Source organism: Rhipicephalus microplus, chromosome 4, assembly GCF_043290135.1.
Source record: "Rhipicephalus microplus isolate Deutch F79 chromosome 4, USDA_Rmic, whole genome shotgun sequence".
In the NCBI taxonomy this organism is placed as follows: domain Eukaryota; kingdom Metazoa; phylum Arthropoda; class Arachnida; order Ixodida; family Ixodidae; genus Rhipicephalus; species Rhipicephalus microplus.
In genome coordinates, this window is record NC_134703.1 from 56,446,484 (window position 1) to 56,470,072 (window position 23,589).

A 23,589-nucleotide genomic window follows, 5' to 3' on the forward strand; every position below is an offset into this window, starting at 1 on the left:
CCTGTTTCACCAGTTCACATGGCTCCTAAGCCATACAATGTTTACCAAGTGACTGCTGAAATTATTCAGTTCACTGTAGTGCGTGCCCCTGGCAGGAACCAACAAGTGGGAGACATATTACTACATGGTGTTGCAGTACACTTATGTAATGCATGATGCATAACACAAACAAAACACACAGGACTCCCACTTTTGACTGGGGTACATCAGAACTACTGATCGAAGTATAGATGTATATGAAGAAAATTTTAGATTGACATATCTGGAAACATTAACCTGGTTTATCACCTTGCTCGCTACTCAAGGTGATTGAAAGTATGCGTATGTACTGAGGTTTCGACAGCACATGATTTCATGTATAATTCGTTGTTAAGCTTAACCGCAACAATTCCTTGTGGCCTACACCTTTGTAAACGTTGCATATATATTCCCAAAAAAGTATGTGGTCGTAAATGGATCCCGTACTAGATGCGAATCTGCTTTTTTTGCAGGTCTTGTCTGGGTTCTATGGACCCGTACTGCGGATGGAATAAACACCAGCTGGCCTGCACGACAGCGCCACACCTTAACCCTCTCAGCCTCGACTGGAAACAAAACCATGCAGGCTGCCCCAACAGCAATGTGCCTGGTGAGGCATGCCTTTGTTTCCTCCCTTCGTTCTGTGTTCTAACCTGACATACCGTAGCTCGCAGGGTCAGAGCCAAAGTGTGTGGGGGAGAGAGGGGGGGTCTTTTCTAGGCTTGTGTGAACATTCCAATGCTTCGAATAATTGAACGAGTATCACGGTGTTCTAATTTGCTTTGATTTGAATTTAAGTTACTGAAAATTTCGAAGTATCTGTGTGTAACTTGAGTTAAAGTGGTTTCACTGCAGTAAAGAAGTGATAAGCCATGAAAGCACCTATTTAAATGCATATTAGTCTGCATGTACAGGGGAGGGGGTCAAAAGTTTGCAGGCCACCCTGCAATAGGAATACATTGTATAGTGGCCTGTAAACTTATGACCCCTCTTGTAACTTTCTGTAAAAGTGGTTTCACCACAGGGAAGGGGTGCTAAGCCGTGAAAACATTTATAGAAAGTTCACACTGTCGCGAAATCTCGTATCAAGGTTAATGAAGATATCACCCTCACATCGATTCATCATTTTTGACGTTCAAAAGTTTGTTATATCGGCTTATATGTTCTGAGCATGGTAAATATTAAAACTTAATATATTTTACAGGTTATCACTTGCACTCTACCATAGGGCAAATCCTGCTACTATTCAATGTTCTTTCCACTTTCATTAAACAAAGCAAAAAAAAAAAGGCATTTGAACCGGTCATATTTCAAATAAAAAATTTACATATTTTGTCTAGGTTAGTTAGGTCATGACAAATATGGCCATTTACCTTTATAACATGTGATATATACTATTCAAATTCAATTCAATCTTATTTGACCAAAATTGCTCTTCGAATAAAGTTCACTATTCACACAAGCCTAGTCTTTTCCCTCGAAGTCTTAACTTGCCCCTGCAGAAATTAAGATTTCGCTCTTCCTATGACCCTTAAGCCTTCATAATGCCTGACAAGCTTACTCAGAAGCATTAATGTAGTTATCATTTTCCAGCACTGGTTCGGGCTGCAGAAGTGAAAATTAGGGGAATAGGAGAGACAAGGAGGAATGTCGCTGTCCTTGCCTTTCCTTTGTGAATCCCTCGTTTGCAGTTCTGCAGCTCAAACCAGTGTTAGCTATGAACCCATTAGCTCCATTGTATACCATTCTCACATTTCATTCCCCCCTTCAGTTGATGGAGGCTGGAGTAGTTGGAGTCAGTGGGCGGAGTGTGACCAAGTTGGCAAAGACTCGCCCGGTGACCACTGCCTCTGCCGATCCCGGCTGTGCAACAGTCCCGCTCCAACCAACGGTGGCAAGCCATGTGAGGGCTCATCACTAGAAGTCACCAACTGCACACGTGAGTACGAGGCAAAAACAGCACTTATGTAAATTTCAGTGATCAATGGAAATCATCACCAACAGTTTTTCTTCATTTCATGAGTAAAATAAGTTACTCAGAGGTTGTCTCAATGCTGTTCAAGTTTTCAAGGAGGGTTGAAAAAAATGTTTCATCAATGCTGCTTCAATGTTGTCTTTAGATGTTGCAGGGATGCACTCAAAAAAGAATGTACGTATTCAGGAAATATTAGAAAATAACATTGCTTCAGCATTATGGCAACAATGTGTGTGTCAGGGATTACTGGGTATTCAGTCTAAGATACCCACACTTTTCGTTTGGAGGGGGTGAGCAGATAACAAATCCACCCCACATGCTGAAGTGGTTCGACCGCTGACCGGCCATAGGTCCACGCTTGATTGCACACAGGCCAGGGTCAAGATACGGGAGACAACGAATATAAAAAAACAAATGCACATGCACACTTTACTATAACAAGAATAAAAACATGCGAGACCAATCACAATGTAAATACTACACGTGACATTCCTTCACGCAACACACCCAGCAAACACCACGTGGTGAAAATCTCTCCCCCGAAATACCCCGAGATAGCCCATTCGCTAAAAAAATATACTCGACGTTGTACGTAAAAATTCGGCCCTAAGACGTAGACACAAAACGCGACACATGAACAATCAAGAAGCACTGGATAAAATGAGGTTATGAAAGTCCCGGCGAGAGAGAAGTGCCGTTGATTGCGGCACTTATCTGCGGTTGGTACGTCGTCAAAGGCCCGAGCTGGTGGACTCCGGGCTGCTGCTTTGCTGTCTTAGGCCGCTGGTCGTGGGGCAGATGTTTGGGGTATACACCACTGCCGCAGGTTACACCCCGTCAAGCCACGGGTTCAACCACGAGGGCAGGCTGCTCGCTACCACGTGGCCTTACGACGTTCCGTAGTCCGCACACTTCCTCGGCTTGACCAACTCTGTTCACCTCCCCTCGGCACCTCCACTCGCCTGCCCTCTTTCTTCTCTCCTAACTGTCATGAGCCATTAGACCGTTTTTTTGGTACACTAACGAACCGTTGTTCACCGCCACATTCCTCTGTCGACGAGTGCACTGACTCCATCATCACTTGCCTCGCATGCGCATTTTGTGACAGTGTGCTACTTGGGAATTAATGTCTTGGCATAGATGCCACAACACATAGGTCCTCATCACATTGTAGTGATTGATACTTCCCTATGTTTACAGGCATAACCTGAGAAGCGTACCTCTGTGCTAAAGCAATTCAGTAATGCACATTCTTTTAATGAATGCTACAGTGAAAGCTCGTTAATTCGCACCTCATTAATTCGAACTTTCGGGTTAACTCGAACTGATGGTCATGGTCCGGCCACAATGTATAGGCGTCTATGAGTTAACCAACTCGTTAGTTCATGCGCGCATCGGCTCCTCTATTGATAATTCGAACTGCGCGCCGCTGCGTGGTAGTATTTTTATGCTTCCGCCGCAAGCTTTTACGGCTCTACGATAGATGGCGCAAGGGCTGAGCGCAAATCAATCCAATCCAATCTAGTGCCTGGATACGTGGCCACGTGGCGTCATTGCACGACTGCGACAGGCTACGCGTGGGTGTTCTGTGGGCGACTGCGCGCGCTCTTCGCATCGTGTGGTGGTCGTGTTGGACGCCTCCCCGTGTGCTTTGTGTGCCACACATTCAGTCGCTAGGCCTCGTGTGCGTCAACGCTACGAAGTTGTTCAGTGCCGTGGGTTTTGTGACGGTGTTGCCTTCGACTGCTGGACCTAGCATACCGCACTTAGTGTACATGACTTCTCGCGGAAGAGGACAGAGCGCCAAAACGCTCAAGGAAAAGGTAGAAATCCTTTGTGAAGTGGACTGTGGGAAAACAAGCAAGCTTGAAATCGCAAGGAAGCATGGAATCCCAAAAAGCACTCTTTCAACATATATCAAGAATAAGAGAGCGATTGAGGAGGCCTACGCAACTGATGCGTTCACCGGCAGTCGCAAGAGGCTTCGCTCAGCGAAGCACCCCGAATTGGAGCGCGCAGTGCTCACGTGGATCAAGGAAACGAGGAGCCAAAACATCCCACTGAGCGGCCCTATCGTTATGGCGAAAGCAGCAAACTTCGCGCTTCGCCTCAACATAGATGATTTTAAAGCTTCGGAGGGCTGGCTTCATCGTTTCCGAGAGAGACACGAGATTGTGTTCCGCACTGTGTCTGGTGAAGGCAAAGAAGTCAACAGCGAGACATGCGCAAAGTGGCAAAGCGGTGCTTTGCAAGAACTGCTTCAAGAGTACTCGCCCCGCGATATATTTAATGCCGATGAAACGGCATTATTTTATAAGCTGCTGCCAAGTAAAACGTTGACGTACAAAGGCGACACCTGTGCTGGCGGGAAGAGAAGCAAAGAGCGCGTTACTGTCTTGGTCGCAGCAAACATGGATGGTACAGAAAAACTACCGCTGCTGATCATAGGGAAGGCCCTGAAGCCTCGTTGCTTCAAGAACATCCGCACACTACCGGCAGAGTATACAGCCAACAGCAAGGCATGGATGACGCGGGAAATATTCAAACAGTGGCTGATAAAGCTTGACCGCAAGTTTGAATTAGCTCACAGAAGCGTGCTCTTGGTAGTCGATAACTGCTCAGCGCACGTGGTTGATGTGGACTTGAAGGCGATCAAGCTCTCGTTTCTGCCGCCGAACACAACGGCAGCCTTGCAACCAATGGACCAAGGGGTCATTAAGAACTTGAAATGCTTTTACAGGCGCCACATGTTGGAGCGTTTGGTGTTGTGCGCCGCCGGTACAAAAGGCTACGACGTGACGCTGCTCTCGGCCATGCATATGTTGGTGCGGGCCTGGGATCAGGTCACGGCAACAACTGTTGCCAATTGCTTCCGCCACAGTGGCTTTTGTGTGGCCATTGAGGGCACAGCGGGCGAGCTCGATGAGCGTGAGGCCGACGTCATTCCTGCCGGACTGCGGGATGCGCTGGGGGACGTGAACTTCGGCGACTACGTCGATGCAGATCGCAGTGCAGTGGTCTGTGGCACTATCACCGACGACGATATCATCGCCCAGGTGACTGGCGAGGAAGCACTCGTCGTCGACGTGGGTGAGGACGAGGAGGATGAGGCGCCGACGCGTCCGACAGCTTCGGAGGTAATGGAGGCTATGCGTGTCGCGCGCCTCTTCTTCAGCTTCGAGGAAGATGAAGAGGATGCCTTCCGCCACGTTCGCGCATTGGAAAACAAAGCGATGGCAATCACTTTCAAAGAAAGGAAGCAGAAAGTTATCACAGATTACTTTCGCAAATAAATATTTTGTCTCATCTTCAAACAAACCGATCTCAATTCTTGCTGTTTTTTCAGTGAATTTCGTTAGTTCGAATTCGGTTTAATTCGAACTCATTGGGCATCCCCGCGAAGTTCGAATTAACGAGCTTTTACTGTACCTATTTCCTTTCGACAGCTCTTCAAGTAATGTGGTGACACACTAGGTGGAACATTTAAATCTATGCTGCAGGTGTGATGACGGGCATGTCGCATGAGGTCTGTGTGCTGCTCGTTATTGTCACATGAAACTTTCAATTTCTTAAAATTAAGAACTATGTGTACGGAATTCTAAACAAAACATACACTAGAAATTTGTCACTGTCAATGGAAACCATGAAAGATAGGCCACACATCACAGCTAAGTTGGGGATAAATTTAAGGATGAACATGACCTTTTATCTTGTTCGCTTTCTGGCAGGTGCACATAATGCCCATCCTAAAAACAGTCTCTTTTCAAACACTTTGTTTAGGCTCATGCCTTATTGTGATAAAGAAAATAGCAATAATGCACACACAGATAGTTAACTGTGTATTAATGCATTAAGGATATATTTATTTCTCACGTCTCCTGTCCCAAATGAGGTAAGGCTGTCAGAGATCGGCAGACGAAGAAAAAGCGTGGATTATGGGATGCTGTCGTTGCAGCTGGCACGAAGAAGTGCATGCACCTTTATTATCATCATGTGATTTTGTGCATTCGATTTACAGCATTAAATGCTTTTTTGGATGTCTCGTGGCTCCATCTTTCTTGTGGCACTGCATAGAGAAGGTCAGTGTTCAGCAAACGAAGCAATACTTGCGTAGCATAATGTAGCTTCCTCTCTTTCACTGCTGTCAACAGAACATGGACAGTGGACAGAGTGGTCTGGCTGGTCGGCATGCTCCCGAACATGCGGTTTGGCTGTGAAATTCCGTCGTAGGACCTGTGGGAACCCAAGCCCCAAGTTTGGCGGACGCGTGTGCCTTGGGCCAGAGCAAGAGCAGATCTACTGCACCTCCAATCCACCCTGTCCAGGTAACACTAAGCTATTCATAACTAGTTTCTTTTTTTGCATAACCTTTTACATAACACTTATACCATCAGAAGGATTAGTTTTGCAAAAGCTTCATGCAATTATGATACATCATCAGTCATACACCATATTTGCTGGTATTCAGCTGTAACAAAATGCATCAGCAAGCCCAGCCACCTTGTGCATAATACATAAATATTTTTTCAACCTTCATCTTCTTAACTTCATTATTTAGTATGTACATGTCATAGTGTTAATAGTTACTACCCTAATCTAACTACAAACTGCTTTTTTTATACACATGTGCACATCTGGTCTTGCTTATATTATGTAAAGGCTTTGTTGTTTACGCCATATTTAAAAACAGTATACAAGTTTTGTGAAGCCCTTTCATAGTCTTTTCATCGTTTTCAGCTTAATTTCTACAAAAACTATTTGTATATAGTCTTTTCTGTTCTTTTTTTTTCATAGCCTATTACATAACATTTACATAATGCACTTACAAGAGTTTCAGGCACCCATTTAACACAAGTAATCGAATTTGTGCCGCAACCATTTCTTCTCCTCATAATTCATTGTACAATATGTCCGACATTTGTATCTGTTATGTATTCTCACTTTGATGATGTCAACTTGAAAATAAGCAAAAGCAAAATATTGCTTAGAAAAATACTAAAAATATTGTTACAATATACATCACACTGAAGAATCAAGACAGACAGCGAGAAAGACGACAAGATTCTCGGATGTGGGGCGCGATCTCGATTGCCATCTCGTCTAGGTCTTGGCGTCGTGCAAATATATCTCAACAGTCACCTCGCTTTTCTGTGTGCCCTCCCGTAACATTTTGGTGGAAGGCGCTGGGTAGCAAAGCACGATGAAACTTCGCAGCTGATGCCAAGTTGCCGCTTATAACATGTCTACGGACAGGAATGCTGCGCCAACAGCTATGCCTCGCGCATCAACGGTGCCCACTTCACCTGTTGTCATTGTGAACACTCTACCCCACAATCCTGGCAACTTTTTGGGTACTAATGGCAAAGACCTTGATGAGTGGCTTCAACTCTACGAGCTCGTGAGTGAAAACCACAGGTGGGACACAACCATGATGCTGGCAAACCTTATCTTTCACTTGAAAGGTATGGCCAAGGCGTCGTTCAACAACGTGAGAGAGCTCACCAGCTGGGACGTCTAAGACGAAGTTGCCCGAGTTGTTTTGCCAATCTGTTAGGTACAAGCAGGCCGCTAAGAAAGAACTTGGTGCCCATGTCCAGACATCCATGGAGTCTTACCTGGCATATATTCGAGGTGTCTTGACCCTCTGCCATAAGGTTGATACCACTATGACTGAAGCCAACAAGGTTGCACACGTACTCAAGAGCATCGCTGATGTTGCCTTTAGCCTCCTTGTATTTAAAGGCTGTTCGACAGTTCAAGACGTCCTTAAATAGTGCCGACGCTTTCAAGAGGCTAAAAGCCGTTGCGTTGCCCACCACTTCACCTGTCTTCCTAACACCACTGCAACATCAACTCGTGAGGACCTCCGTTTTGAGAACCAGCCCAATCCATCTTCTGCTGACATTACAAGGGTCGTTCGATGAAAAATCGAAACGATGTCACCGCACCCTTGAAAGTCCTGATGCCAAATGATCCTCAGCCCACCATATCCCTCATACAGAGCGTTGTGCGCCAAGAATTGAGAAACGCGGGCCTTCAGACGATCTGTTCTGAGCACCGACTCGATGTCCATCTGCCTACCTTGAACACCCGTGAGCACTACCGGCGTCATGCTCCACATAACCGAGATCCAAACGCATGGAGGATGCCCGAGGACAGGCCAATTTGCCTTCGGTTCGAACGAGTGGGACACATTTCGCGTCATTGTCGGAGCATGTGGACCTCGTCCTCACACACAAGCCAAACTTCACGAACTTCGACGCATCATCACGCCCTTCTGGCCAAGAATCACCACACCGTGATGACTCAGCTCATCATGACATGACCGCCACGACCAATGCCCAGTACAGCCGCTCGCCTTCACCGCGACGAACATTTTCGCAGTCTTCTCCGCCACCCCTTCCTCATTCCCTTCCTTCGCCCGACAGTTTCCTTCGGGAAACTAACTGGTGCAGCTCCTGGAGGTGACGCTGCTGCTACAACTTGCCCTAGAATTCCTCTGTTGACCCTCCTGACCAATCAGAACTTGATTGATGTAAAAGTAGATGGTTTATCTGTTAAAGCTTTAGTCGACACTGACGCCCAAATTTCTGTTACAAGCTCGCACATTCGTGACCCCCTAAAGAAAGTCTTGACTCCAGCACCTCCATGCTGTGTTTGTGTTGCTGACGGCTGTACAACTGCCATCGTTGGCGTCTGCACAGCACGCATTACATAGCCGACCATCAAACCTCCATCCTCATGACTGTTCTCACCAACTGCACCAATGATGTTATTTTCGGTCTAGACTTTTTGTCTACCCATTCGGCCCTCACTGACTGTTCAGCTGGCATGGTGAAACTTGACCTGCCTTGTACGACTGATACGCCCAGTCCGCCCCAAGTTCATCTCTGCTATGCTGAACATGTCCGTTTGTCACCGCAAACAGTTACCTGCATTGCCGTAACAGCATCGCCACCTGTGCCTGATGGAGGCTACGTACTCACGCCCATTACATCCGTCCTTCTGACTCACAGTGTTACTTTTCTGCACACTATTATTCCGTTATGGGAAAATCGTGCTTGCATCCCTTTGCTGAACTTTGCTCTGTGTCAGCTAGTACTTCAGTGTGGAATAGCCCTCGCCATGCAGACACCCTCCGAGGATTGTGTTATCTCAGCTTTGTACCCCAATGATGTGCATCGCCCCAACTGCACGCAAGTCTATTCTTCGGCGGAGAGTCCATCTTCTTGTGTGGAAAAAACAATCGCGGTGGACCTTTTGTCGCATCAAACTGACACGCTCCGTCACGTGCTGGAATCTTACTTGGACGTATTTGGCTTCTGTGATCATCCGCTAGGTCAAACCAGCATTGTGAAGCACCGCATTAAAACCGGCGATGCATATCGACGGCTGTACCGCGTTTCTCCTGCGGAGCGTCAGATCATTCAAAAAGAAGTGGACAAGATGCTCGCCAAAGACATAGTTGAGCCATTTTCTAGTCAATGGGCCCTGCCGCGGTGCTCTAGTGGCTAAGGTACTTGGCTGCTGACCCGCAGGTCGCGGGTTCAAATCCCGGCTGCGGCGGCTGCATTTCCAATGGAGGCGGACATGTTGTAGGCTCGTGTGCTCAGATTTGAGTGCACGTTAAAGAACCCCAGGTGGTCGAAATTTCCGGAGCCCTGCACTACGCCGTCTCTCATAATGGTATGGTGGTTTTGAGAAGTTGAACCCCACAAATTAATCAATGTCTTCCATGAAGTTGGTGAATCAAAGTTCAGTGCTCGAGCATTGTAGGTGTCGCAGCCTATGTAGAAGTAACACGGGACATGGATCGCGAGAAGACTGCTTTTGTGACCCCTGATGGTCTTTACCAATTTAAGGTCATGCCGCTCGGATTATGCAATGCTCCAGCCACATTTGAACGAATGATGAGCTCAACAACGTCATTGTATTTTCCCCAACCTTTTAAATGCACCTCAACCACCATTCCTCCAGACAGCGAGAAAGACGACGACAGTCAGTAAGAAACACGACGACAGCGAGAAACACGAGAAGACGACGACAGCGAGAAAGACAACGTGATTCTGGGAAGTGGGGCACGCTCTCGCTTGCCATCTGGGCTTAGGCTTGGCGTCGTGCAAATATATCTCAACTGTCACCTCGTTTATCTGTGTGCCCTTCCGTAACAATGTGAAGCTACAATCGTAATGAGTAAACAGCAGGGTCAAGCATAAATAAGTCAACTACAAATAGTTACAAGAGGGAATAGCTGCTACAACAACAAAAAAGCATCGAAGGTGGTGATGAAACTGGGTCTGGTGAAAAAAATTTATTGACCTCATTGGTACGCATACTTAAACTTAGAGCTGTGTGAATAGCAAAATTTTTGGTGCAAGGTGGATTTGAATACTTATTAGGATTTGAGTGCTAATTGAATTGAATATTTTTGAAATAGTTGTGGAATATTTGTTCGATATTCTTCGAATACTTCGAAGTGAAATTACAGAAATAAGACTGCAGAGGATAGGACTTTAAGCACATTCTTATGAGGTAGGAACATGGAACTGTTTCTTTTGACCAGGTTGATGAAGTGCTGGAGTGATCGTGTTGCCTAGTTGTTTTATCGATGATGAGGCAATGCGGAGGCCGAGTAATATTTATTTACATGATTTGATGCAACAAACATGGTGTCAATAGCACTTTACATGTGAAAGGAAAGCTCTTTTGTCTCCACCTCTTCAACTTTTCTGGAGGCCCAGCTGATTTCGTGGATAAGGGCATGCTCCTTTCGAATTCGTAGTTGCTTATCTTCCCTGTAGATGTCAATGCATAAAAACATCTGAAAAGTCGGATGCTAAAAATCTTCATCCAATTTTTTAAACATTTAGGTCTGAAATGACGTTAATTAAAGCCACCACCTCTGCCACATAGATTCGAACTAGCGCTTTTGTGAGTGGATCCCTTTACAACGGTAGCATCGCCCTAAAGGCAGCTTTGCAGCAATACTACTTGCTTCCATAACAGAGTTTGAAAGGCAGCTTTGCCGCAGTGCGACAATGTAGTGGGGTGAAGCATATAAAAAATTTCAAGGGGCCTGTTTTTCGGAAGTTCGAATACTTTGAATAGTCAAAATTTCTGGCAGAATTGAATCAAATAGTAAGATTTTTTGCAAAATATTCATAGGGCCGAGTATTCGTACACTTCCAAGTTTATATTATTGCAAACAGTTTTCTTCAGCATTGATACTTAAAGTATAATGTGATTCCCACGCTGCAAAGGATCCCTGAGAGTCAGCTGCGATGACCTCTTTCCAAGACTGTGACAGCCCTGGATGGTACGAACGTTGTTGAAATGGTGACATTTCGGGTTTCTCTTGACATTTGGGAACAAGAAGAAGTCTGCTGCGCTCACATCAGTGCCGTGCAAGGACTGCATCAGCCCTGATGTGAGCCCTGCAGACTTACTTCCTGTTCTCAAGTCTCAAGGAAGACCTGAAAGGCCATCGTTTCAATGATATTCTCACCATCCAATGAGTTGTCACAGAGTCTCTGAGAGAGAGGCCATGGCAGCCAGCTTTCGGGGAGTCTTTGCAGCATGGTAAATGGATTGCACTCAGTGTATTGACACCTGAGAAAACTATTTTGAAAAACAGCAAAAGGGAGAATTGGGCTAGTTGGTTTGCACTCATATTGAAACAGCACAAAGAGTCGTCAAGTTTTTCCTTGTGCATCGTTTTTTCCACTGTTCCAATATGAATATATTATCAAAAGATTTCATAATATGTGCCGATCGCATCAATGGATTTCTAGCCAGACCCAGTCTCTTTGTGGACAAACCCTGGGTGAGAATTGCCGAGTTTCTCACGCCACTTCACTACTTCCATGCAGCTCCCGCCACACCTGCCACCCGTGAGAGTGCCTGGTCAGAGTGGGGTGTTTGGAGCGAGTGCACAGCACAGTGTGGCAGTGGCTTCCAGTGGCGGCGACGACGCTGTGACTCTCCTCGTGGTCGTGAAGGCTGCGGCGGTGGCTGTGACACAGACTATCGCGCCTGCAACACACATGCCTGCCCTGAGACGCGCAAGAGCTCTAACTGGACAGCGTGGGTTCGTGTCAACGCAACACGGGACGGATACTTCGAGCAGCGCTTCAGATTCACCTGCCGTGCTAACGTTGCCGACAGCTCCATGCTCCGGGTCGGAAACGTTAAGAAGGAGGAGCGTTACTGTCACGAGTCGGCAAAAAGTTGCATGGACTCTGGTGAGAAACTCGAAAAATGTACTATCTTCAGAAAAATCAAGTTGAAAGTGCCCACGAAGCATAGAAATTGTGCACAGCATATTATAAGAAATGCCTGCTTATCTGCATTCACCAGGCAAATGACTGTTAAACAGGGAAACTACTTTATAGTAGAGTCATATGTGGCACCTAAACTCACAACCAAGAGACTGAGTGACAGAAACCCTTTCCATATTGTGCATATGTGTACATGACATGTAATTTTGTATCCTCTCAAAGCCATTAGGAACAGCTTTCGTGGTATTTCACAAGGGCTTCTACTCACCCAAATTGCTACACCTAAAGCCACAACAAAATGTGCTTTCAGTAGTATGGAAAGAGGGCTAATACTGTTGTAAAAACACTGCTTTGGTTGAAGTTTCAGGACACAATCACTAAATATAGCTTCAATCTCTTTGCACCAACACAAACAAAAGAAGGGGAATAAATCAGGGAGCCTATTTCTCTTAAACGCAGCCACAAAATGTCAATGCTGGGGGACTGGCACTTGAGGCACACTTTAGCTAAAAACTAAAAATAACACCCCTTGTGCTTTCCTTGGCCATATTATCGGTTGGTTTTGAGGATAAAGAGAGCTTGCCAACTCACTAGTTCTCTGATCCGTCATCTCTGCAGATATATGAATGAATTATGGCTGTGTGGTACACATATTTATTGCAACATTTGCACTTCGGTTGCTAAATGTCCTTTAAAAATGTGCAGCATACCTGAACATTGATGGCGACTGGTCAGAGTGGGGCGAGTGGTCCCAGTGCTCAGTGCCTTGTGGAGGTGGTGTCCAGTACAGGGAAAGGACTTGCGACAACCCACGGCCATCTGGGACGGGCGCCGATTGTCAGGGCCCTTCCAAGGAGGAGCGAGACTGTAATGTCCACCAGTGCCAGAGTAAGCATGGGTGCTGGACAGCAACTGTTGTTTGGCTCGTCCATTCGTCTCTCAAAGACCAACTTCAAGAAAATCTTTAGCCCTACAAAAATCTTAGTTTCAGATCGTGTGGATACCAAAAAGCCTTTGTGCAAAACCTCCAATATGAGCATTAGATACGAGCGCGAGCACTATGGAAAGTTAGCACAAAAAAAAAAAACTGCCATTTTTGGTACAGGGACTGAACAAAAGAGCACTGATATCTAATATGCATGGTTCCTTAATGTGACCTTCTAGATGAGAGAGGCGCTGAGGCGTTTCGGGGACAACAAGGCTTGGCCCTCATCATTGCAACAATTACCTAGGTGCATATGTTGTCTACTAAGGTTGTTTGAAGGCTGCTAATGAGAAATGCTATCCTGTTACAAGCACTGTGGCCTTACCAAGACTGCTGCAGTAGTATGTACTATTGACTCATAATTAGGTTAGGCAAACCAAAACTTCGTTGCAGTTGGTCTTCAATAGAAGGCAGAAAAACTTTAGAAAAAGGAAGAGGCAATGATAAGAAGTGCTACTACAGCTCTTGACAGACTTGCCAGCCAGTTCAGAGTGAGCACTGGCAACGTCCAGTCTATCTTGTCCTTGCCTGTTCAGTTTATCTTCAGTTATGTAACCTCTAACCGTACTACAGAATGTATAAATGCGTGGACATGAATGTAATAACTGCATGGGGGTCGCCAGCTGCATTTTGTGCTACAAATAACACTGTTAACTACTGTTTTCATTTTATAGAGCCCTATAGGCCCAGTTCATTTCGTTGGCTCAGAGCCTACCACCCTTATAAAACTGCCTACATTATGACACCCTAAAGGTTTATTAAGTGTAGAGACCAGTCCTGCTTTTGCTCTACGCCTTAACTATGTTTACAGCAATGTCCTCAAGGTTTTTCCAAAGCAGGAAATAATGACAGTAAACTTCGAATGTCTCAGTGGATGTGAAATCTGGAAAATCACTCGAAATACCAGAAGAGAGCTAATACTATAGTACTGCTAAGTGTCATCTTGCTATGCATTTTATGCATGGAGCATTAAGACATTAGACCATTACACAGAGTTAATGTGGGTTTAGACATGATAATCTTTCTCAAACCATGTAACTCGAGCTGTAATGGTGCAATATTACGAGAAAAGCATGAAAAATCACGATAATCATAAGACTACTCTCAAGAGCAGTCTCATTACTTCTTTAAGTGATGACATAACATGACTGCAGAGTTTTGTCTAAATGAAGTCTTAAGTAGAATAACCTTCCCCAGCCATGTTAATGATCATAGAATGTGGAATGTGCTATAACTGAACATTGTTCCGGGAAGAATGCATAGTGTGTGGAACATTTCACATGTGTGATTACTCGATAACGCCACGTCAACTCACTACGTGTATGATCAGTAGTGGTCATGCGGACAACGATGATGCACTGTGCCAGCCAAGGTGATGTAAATTTAACAAAGCTTGGGACGGTGTAAGCCAAAGTATGCGTCTATTGTGAATTATTTAGTCCAAAATCAATGCAGTTCACTTTCTGAGTAATAGCACATACTTCACACACTGCAACCTATTGGCAACACTTTCATGCACCATCTTTCATGCACCCTGCCTGCTTTCTGAATGCGTACGTTCTTTTCAAACATTTGCATGATGCCTGCAATGCTGCTTCCCTTTTTATGAATGGTTAGCTTGCACCCTAATGAATTATGAGCTGTTGGAGCTTCCTTTATTGCCATGGTGACTGTTTAGAATGGTTATCAAACACTCAATTATAGTTAGCAGCACTTCAGTGACAATGTGCCGCTTGTCTCATTTTTCGGCCAATAGGTCATGCTTGTGTAGTCCTGGCACAAGTTATATAGACAACGTATTATTTCTTGATGCACCATAATTCAATGGTTAGTGTCATGTGGCATCTTGATTTAATTAACGGATTCAAGTTGATGGGTGCATACATGAAACCTGGATTTGCCCATATTTCTTAGGTCCTCTTTTTCATCATATCTAGCAATTGTCATTATTCAAAGTTGGAATAATTAAATTAACATAGGCCAAAAGTTTGCGATAAAAAAGAATTAACTGGACAAGACTAGCCTGCACGTGCTGTAGCATATTTAACAGTTAGTTTGGTGCAGTTATGTTTGTGCGCAATACTGGATTGTCACCTTGTGGGTGCTGCTTGGAGGCTTGATTGTGGTGTTGGCTTCTTCTTCTCTCTTTCTCCCTCCTCCTCTTCCTCTATTGCCTTTCGCTGCCATGCTTTCTGCGCGGCAAAGGCCACTGGTCCTGTTGGTCGGAGTATAGTGCGTGCTCCGTGACATGTGGAGGTGGCGGCACCAAAACGCGCACACGCACATGCCTAAGAGAACCTGGCTCGGGCACCGAGTCGGGAGCCTGCCAGGGCGATGCCACTGAGGTGGTGCCATGCAACGCAACATTGCCCTGTCCGTCTTTGAGTGAGTACTGCAAGGATGAAGGAGTTCCTAATGCATGATGCTGTTTTATCCCCACCACGATCTGAAATGTAACACGGTGATTTCGGATAAGCGATGCCATGTGGAAAAGGAATAGAACTGAGGAGACACCCTTGTTTTTAGTGTGTTTTATATGCGTTGAAACGTCCGTGATTCTGGTAGCAGTGACTGGATAAATTGATACAGTGGCTGCATGGCTGCTGAATTTGGCTAAATAGAACAACTACAGCAACAGAACACATCTGTGCATGTTTCCAACACATGTGCCGATGTTAAATTGAATACTGGGATTTTGCATGCTAAAATCGCAGTATGATTATGAGCAGCAAATTGACATCGAGCACAGTGCTCTTCGACAGTGCATTTAGCATTGCAGAATCACAGCAATTCAGAGGGGCTTTTGCCTGATTTCCGATTTTCTTGTGATTTCGTCGCTGAAGTACAGTACACTGAAATAGACTGGTGACAAACATGGTGCACTGATATAGGCTGATGACAAAGATTAAGCATTGTCGTACGAGTTCACCCTCTTACCTTGTGACTTCAAGTGTGTCAAGTCTCTGAACAGAGCACAAACAAGCAAAATTAGTCATTCTAACAGATTCTCTTTTTACTGAACAGCTCTGAATTTCGTCCTGCACAAGAAAACACGTAACAGCAACATCACTGCAGCAGATCGTGCATGCATTAATGAGCATAATGCAAGTGCACTGAAGCTATTTCGCGTACGTCGTCTACGTGTTTGTTATGAGCAAAAGTTTTTTTCTGATGATCACACCAAAACCACAACAGATATAAAATTTAATTAATCAAATGCATCTTCTCATGGCGACACAATGTAAGAGAAGGTCGGCTATGTTGCTGAAACTAGCATGTCGCCAACACTTCCCTGAAAGAGCATGGGCACAGAAGTGTAGTTTGAAATAAATGGGCTCATCACAACTCATCAACTTATATTAGGGAGCCACGGGTGGTTGCCCGTGTGCTTTGTACGATTAAAAACAAGTTCATGCTATGCTGCATACAAGAGAAGTAGTCAAGGTGATAGCCGAAAACGCTTTTTTTTTTTCTGTGCAGAGCCTGAGGAGGAAGAATGGACTGAATGGTCTGTGTGGTCACTGTGCGACCACAACAATGAGCAGCATCGTCGACGGACATGCATGATTCTCGACCCCAACCCAACTCAGTGCCGTGGGTCGACTCGTGAAAGCCGCATGTGCATCGCTGGCCAAGAGACGGGTGAGCTTGCTTTCTTCCGTAAGCTCCACAGTGCGAATCCTGACATTATAGAGCTAGAAGAATACAGTAGTTGTCAGTGAAGACCTTCTATATTGCATATTTTCAATCTTCACTTGCAGCTTGCAAGCATGAAACATAGGGAGGCATATGTGACCTGCTTCACATAGTTATAGTAGTGACTAGCTGCTGCTTGTGTACATTGGGCAGGTCTGTTTACACCTGCATGTAATCCTCTGATCAACATTATCATCTGGTGTATCTGATAGTAGTAACCAGAAACTGAAGTTGTAAGCTAAATAGGCATGACCCCAACAATGTGCCCAGTTTTGTTGGACATGTTTGTGCATCATGGTCACGAGTGGTGTAACTGGCAGATGGTGCAAAAGGCCAGAGCATGCGCTAGGTATTAAGCATAGCAGCAAAATATCCGAACTCTGCATATCTTCTCACAAAAGTGTTCAACAAGGCAGCACGTCAGGCATAAAATTATCAAGTCATTTATGACCAGAGCAGTCAGTTGAGCTCGTATACAGGCACACAAAACAGATCATGCATTTGCAGCATACTTGGGCAAACTTGTGCTTGAGATTTTTCGGAATTGCCACATTCAGAGGACTTTTCTCGGCGAATGTTACTGTTAGCCAAAAATATTTCATGATTAGCGATATGTACATAAAGTGACAGAACATGTGCTGCTTTGTGATTCTCCATGTTTGCAAGCACAGGCACATTGGTAACTTGCTGAAACCTACAAGTCTGTAATCACAATGTGAACAATGTCAGCTGCTTAAAGCGGCGAGTTGGGCACGTTGGTACATCGTTTCAAATTATTGCAGCACTAAAAAATGAACAAGGATAAAACAAGATTACAAAGACAGGTGCTGCCCTTGTAATCTTGTTTCATACCTACTATCTGTTTTTAGTGTTGCAGTAATTTGAAAAAAATGTCAGTTGCCTCTTTAGCAGTCAGAAACTGGGAAGCCCTTCAGATACACCTTTAAAAGTCAAATGTGATAATGATGTCCGGACTCCACTTCAATACACTTTCTTTAGCCTGCCATGCTCTTCAGAAGAGTCACCCAAACGTGTAATTCTAACGACACCACTTGGTACAACGTACAAGTTACTTGGCCTATCTTCTGCACAATTTTGGTCAGATCTCCAGTTCAGCTCACGTAACGAATAATAAGTTAAGGCTCAGCATAACAAATGTACACATAACAAAACTTTTGATATGTGAAAGGTAAGCCAAAGACTATTTAATTTTATTCAAGCTATATAAGCATGTATTCCTCTAATAAATATATCAAATAACAAAGGCATGTGCATTTGCTTGACTGTGCTTATACTATGCTGCTTATCATTGAATGCAAGTAAGAGTAACAATGATGAAAACATGCATGTAACAGACATAATCCATGTAAACAGCCTGAAACATGCCACGCAGCATGTAACATGAATATGCAGGTAAGCAGCGTGTAATGGACATTGTTTTTATTCTGCAGTTTCGGTACTACCAAGTCTGGAGGACCAACGTGACAGTGGAGGCAGTGGAATCCGAACAGAGCACCTTGTGGGAGCCTGCATTACCTGCCTCGTTCTGGGTGCGCTGGTGGGTGCACTGGCTATGTACCGCTACACCAAACGACACCACAGCCGTGACCCCCTGGCACCCAAACACCTGGGGACACCACTGGTACAGGCAGAAGGCAACACCTATGTGCCTCACTCCCAATACAAGAACAACTTCTCCACCCTCACAACATCACCCGGAGGAAAGTTCCAAAAAGAGGCTACCATCAAGCGGAACGGCTTCAGGGCACAGATACACTCGGACCATAATTTCTGAGGCTGTCCTGAAAGACAAGCGGCCGGAGAACATCTGCTAAACTTGCAAGGACATCATGCCATGGGCAGACCCGCAGTGGACAGGATTGCAGCTTATTGACTGCAATCTGAAGCCAAACTGTTGGGGCTTGCATTTCGTATAAGGGTTGATGCGCAAACTCGGTGATGTTTTCCAGCAATGAACATATCTTCTGTCAGTCCCACAGACTTTTAAGCAGAAGGATGCAATGTAACAGTGTTAAAGTTGTGATCTACGCCAAGTGCCACATCACATCTTATGCTGAGCAAACTGTGCTCGGAAGGGGACCAGCCACAGCTGTGTTTAGTGCATACGTGCCTTAAAGGGGTGCGATTCTAAATCCCTCTACATAAAGCTTGCCTAAGTCCTTTCTGTGGGCTTGTTGTGTGTACAAACCGCCAAAGTTCCAAGGCAAGACTGCAGTGGCAAGACTGCATTGGTACATCTACAATAAAGTGCCTTTAAACAGCATTTTCCCTGCCATGATAATTACTGCCATGCAGAGGAGTCCAGTAGCTTTTGGAAAAGGATGGACTAGCAGAACTTTCAGCTACAGACAACTTGAATGGCATCCTGCCACCATCAGTGTTCATGGACAATGCATGCCCAGCCTTAGAAGAGCAAAGTAATTACCCATAGAATGATGGCCAGCACCCCACCACATTAAAAGCGGTGACCCACCACATTAAAAGGGCGCAGGTGCAGTCAAGCATCATCTAAGCACTCGGTGTGCCCCTAGCTACTGAACAGTTCCTGAGAAGCAGACAGCTGTGAATTGAAAAGTGCCATGGCTTAATCCTGACAGCGTGTTGCAAAGCATCGCTCACGATTGAGTGAGAAAGACTCGCAGAAACATGGTCCTATTTTCTTCGGCAAGTGAATTGCAGTGCGCATTTCTGTAGCAAACGCAGTGAATCGCAATACACATCCGAAGCATCAAGAACAATTGCTCCTTGGAGTCAAGGTGCAGTCAATCTGTGCTGTGTGAACCAAGTATACAGGGGTACGGACTTTCCCCACAAAGCAAGAAACTACATGACTGTGCCTTAACAGCATGGGGCATAAAGTAGGTGTGCACATAACCATGTCAAGCCCGTAAGCGTCGTCTATTAGTGCCGTTAGTGCTCCTAGTGTTGAGTGTGTGACAAAGACATGGCGATGACGCTGCTTTGCAGGCTTGTGCAAATGCTTCATATTCAGCAGGACCTCAGAACTTACCGCATATGCCTGACATCATCGTCTTCAGTTCACATCCGCATTTCTGCTTGTGCTTACAAGACACATGCGCACCAACTTGTGCGAAAGTGGTCAACAGTGAAAGACTGTGCTCGTGACTGCTCTGTAGTGTGTCCTTAGAACTGCAGTGGACAGTGCATAGATGATCATGTGTCTTTTCATAAACAGATTCTGTTTCGTCTCTAGGATGGGAAAAAAATATATAAAAGCAAGACTAAATACCCTAACATGTCAATAATACAGACTAAGTCAGCCATTTGATGTGAAGTTTTATACAATCGTCGATGACAGTGTATGTGTGCTTGATATTCAGCTTTAACATTTACAGTGATTGTATATGCCTTAAAAAAGCTCTATGTCCCAATTTTGAACCTTACTTTGTGAGCTGTGCTCAATAGAAGGTTCATTACGAATGCAAGCTACCAGACAAAATACCCTTCTACACAGACTTTCTTTTTAATCGGGGAGCCAAAAAAACATTGTACAAATACTACAAGATTCCATTAAAAATTTCGTCAGCGTGGAAATTAAACTTGTTTTAAAAGCACAGTGCCTAGCTGTTTACCGAGGCGCCCAATAATCCTATTGTTTACGCTGAAACTGAGACCAAATCCAACCAACCAATCTTTCCTTTGCTTGGGACCAAGACTGCATTTGCATTTGTAAATATCCTGTGCCTGTAGATATGCTTAACTGTAAATCTCCCCTAAGATGTACAGAGAGTTGGTTATGTGGAAAAAGATGGAACATTAGTAAAAGAGACACACACACGACAGGTTATTTGAGCTCTTGCTTGTGACAGATGTGCCAAAACATTTTTTTAATGGCTACTACATTTCATTGTTCTACAGTAGACGGACAACTATGTGTACGACTACAGGGTGCATTCTGGCATGCTATTTATGTTGCGGTAAGCAAAGATTTGATCACTTTGTTCGCAAGTGCATTGGCTAGAACATAAAAAAGTATTCCCGCACAAGGATTTGATGCCCACGAAAGCCACTCTTTGCCATGTGCAGCGCACACGGAATGAAATGCATCAACTTAGGGCTAAGCACAGTCCATACCTTCATTTCCATTGTGTTCAGTTCTTGTTACACCAGCGCTATTGGTTTGTACACTCGCATCAGAGCCAAAATCTCCATAAGTGTCCAAAGTTGTAGCAATGTGGCATGACTATCTTGAGCAATAGCTCATGCCAGTTGTTATACTTAAAAGTTTTAATGCTGCATTTTATTTCATGAACAAAGTACATGCATTGTGGCACACTAATTATGCAACTTGTGGGCAATATTGTGGAAAGAATAGAGCAGAAATAAATTCATGAAAGACATTAGTCATTATTACATTTGTTTCTGTAAATCTTTTGCTGCATGAGCTTGCCAGAATAAGAAAGGTGAATACCATTTCCTGCATGCATTTGTCTTGGCATCACATGTAACCGAGATATAAGTGTCTCATACTGTCTGTCAGCTTTATGCTTCTGAAGATGCTTTATTTTTTTTATGGATGTGTCGTACTAAAGACATCAGAACAATGTAATAATGCCTCAGTGTCTTCCCTTCACAAACACCACATGTTTCTTTGTATATAATCAAATGACGGATTGTCATTTACATGTAGTACCATCAAGCTGCAGAGGACATGTGTGTGCTAGAAAAAAAACCTTCACAGCTCGAGCACAAGTTTTACTGATCGGGGAATCGAACTCAGAACTGATGTCTTACCAGAATAGTCACTGTAGGTACTGTTTGAGTTAACCAGAAGATGGGAAGATTGCAGAGCGATGCCAGATTAACTGACAACTCAAAACGCGAGAACACTGAGAATTGTAACTCAAGTTAACAGGTTTAAAAGTTGCAACAGAGAAAAGCTGCTGCCAATGGGCAACAGCTTTTCAGTCACCTACAGGTGACTGGACAGTAGCATCAAGCTGGAATATTGCCCTTATTACAACCTTACTGATTTGGTGTAATCAATTTCCTCTGCGCTTATAACCTTGTAAATAACAAGTCCAATAAAAATAAAGCTGTTTTGTTTTTTAAATATTAAAACCAGGCAGCATTAGCAGCATCATGCATAAGAACTGCAATTTATTTAAAAATATATTTTATTTTTGTTACAGCAATGACGGATTGTCATTTACATGTAGTACCATCAAGCTGCAGAGGACATGTATGTGCTGGAAAAAAACCTTCACAGCTCGAGCACAAGTTTTACTGATCGGGGAATCGAACTCAGAACTCATTTAGAATCTCATTTAGGGATGTAATATAGTATGATAGAAGAATACGACAAGACAAGGTGTCATACAATGCAGCTGCCATGTTACAATGGTTCCCCCCATAACAAAGAGCTCGGCCATGATTCGTCTTCAGGCACAGCATCAACAAAGTACACACAATGCCTTGCAAACACATAGAGGTACCTACCTTCTCCGCAGAATGATGAATAATGTCATGGTGGCCATTTTCCTCCTTTGCAAAACTACGACATGGCAGATACCTTGATACGGTACTTGCAGTAGTCGCCTGAAGCGAACTTACAACGGGCTCTAGAAAGGCTGCTCCTCTCTTCCCAATCACAGCTTTAGCGTGAGCATAAGTGTATATGTGTAATGGTTACATTTTACCAATGAGGAGAAGTTTCACCCAATTGCTTTCCATGGTGCTTTTTTAGAGCACAAGCTGTTATGCAATCACAACAGATGATTTTCCTGGCTTAGCTATCTGCTGATGTTGCCAGCGTACGTAACCACTACTATGTACAATAAAGAAAAAAATTCAGGATTGAGCAGAATTCGATTCCAGGCCCTCTGCACAGCAGCTGAGTATTTTGCCGCAGATCTACACCAGTGCTTGAAACTCCCTCGCAACAAGAGCACATGCAAGTGTCATGTCCCGCAAGGAATCTCATTTAGGGATGTAATATAGTATGATAGAAGAATACGACAAGACAAGGTGTCATACAATGCAGCTGCCATGTTACAATGGTTCCCCCCATAACAAAGAGCTCGGCCATGATTCGTCTTTAGGCACAGCATCAACAAAGTACACACAATGCCTTGCAAACACATAGAGATACCTACCTTCTCCGCAGAATGATGAATAATGTCATGGTGGCCATTTTCCTCCTTTGCAAAACTACGACATGGCAGATACCTTGATACTGTACTTGCAGTAGTCGCCTGAAGCGAACTTACAACGGGCTCTAGAAAGGCTGCTCCTCTCTTCCCAATCACAGCTTTATCTGTAACCGTGCTGCGTGTCTCTCACAGGTCTAGATCTCTTTTTTTTTTTTTTTTCGGAGCAATACTTTAGGAGCAATACTTATTCATCACCACTAGAGCAGTACCACATTCCCACGGCATGCTCTAAATATTTCTGGAGTGATGTCTCAAAATTGAAGCCAGACCATCACTTCTTTTAGAGAAACAGAACACTGGCATACAGTGCAGGATAGCAAGTACTCCTCGCTATCTTAATGTCTAAGGTGGGCAGTTTTATCAAAGCCTTTCAATTCTCTTCTGGTCACAAAACTCCGCCCATAGTTTCATACAGGGACAAAAGCTGCCACTAGGGTTGCCGTG

The 23,589-nt window shown here is 44.5% G+C and overlaps 1 protein-coding gene across 2 annotated transcripts in view; it reads left to right on the forward strand.

The window, feature by feature from the left end:
* LOC119171991 (semaphorin-5A-like) overlaps window positions 1-21,545 on the forward strand; it is a 169,709-nt gene extending 148,164 nt beyond the window's left edge. Inside the window, exons 14-21 of one of the 2 annotated variants that reach the window (XM_075892792.1) lie at window positions 492-628; window positions 1,790-1,957; window positions 6,145-6,318; window positions 11,863-12,234; window positions 12,976-13,158; window positions 15,461-15,640; window positions 16,736-16,897; window positions 18,403-21,545. In XM_075892792.1, coding sequence (XP_075748907.1) covers window positions 492-628; window positions 1,790-1,957; window positions 6,145-6,318; window positions 11,863-12,234; window positions 12,976-13,158; window positions 15,461-15,640; window positions 16,736-16,897; window positions 18,403-18,746 — 1,720 coding nt within the window. In that variant the 3' untranslated portion in view covers window positions 18,747-21,545. The remainder of the gene's footprint in view (window positions 1-491; window positions 629-1,789; window positions 1,958-6,144; window positions 6,319-11,862; window positions 12,235-12,975; window positions 13,159-15,460; window positions 15,641-16,735; window positions 16,898-18,402) is intronic. The other variant, XM_037422922.2, reaches the window with a different exon arrangement.
* Window positions 21,546-23,589: the final 2,044 nt, after the last annotated feature.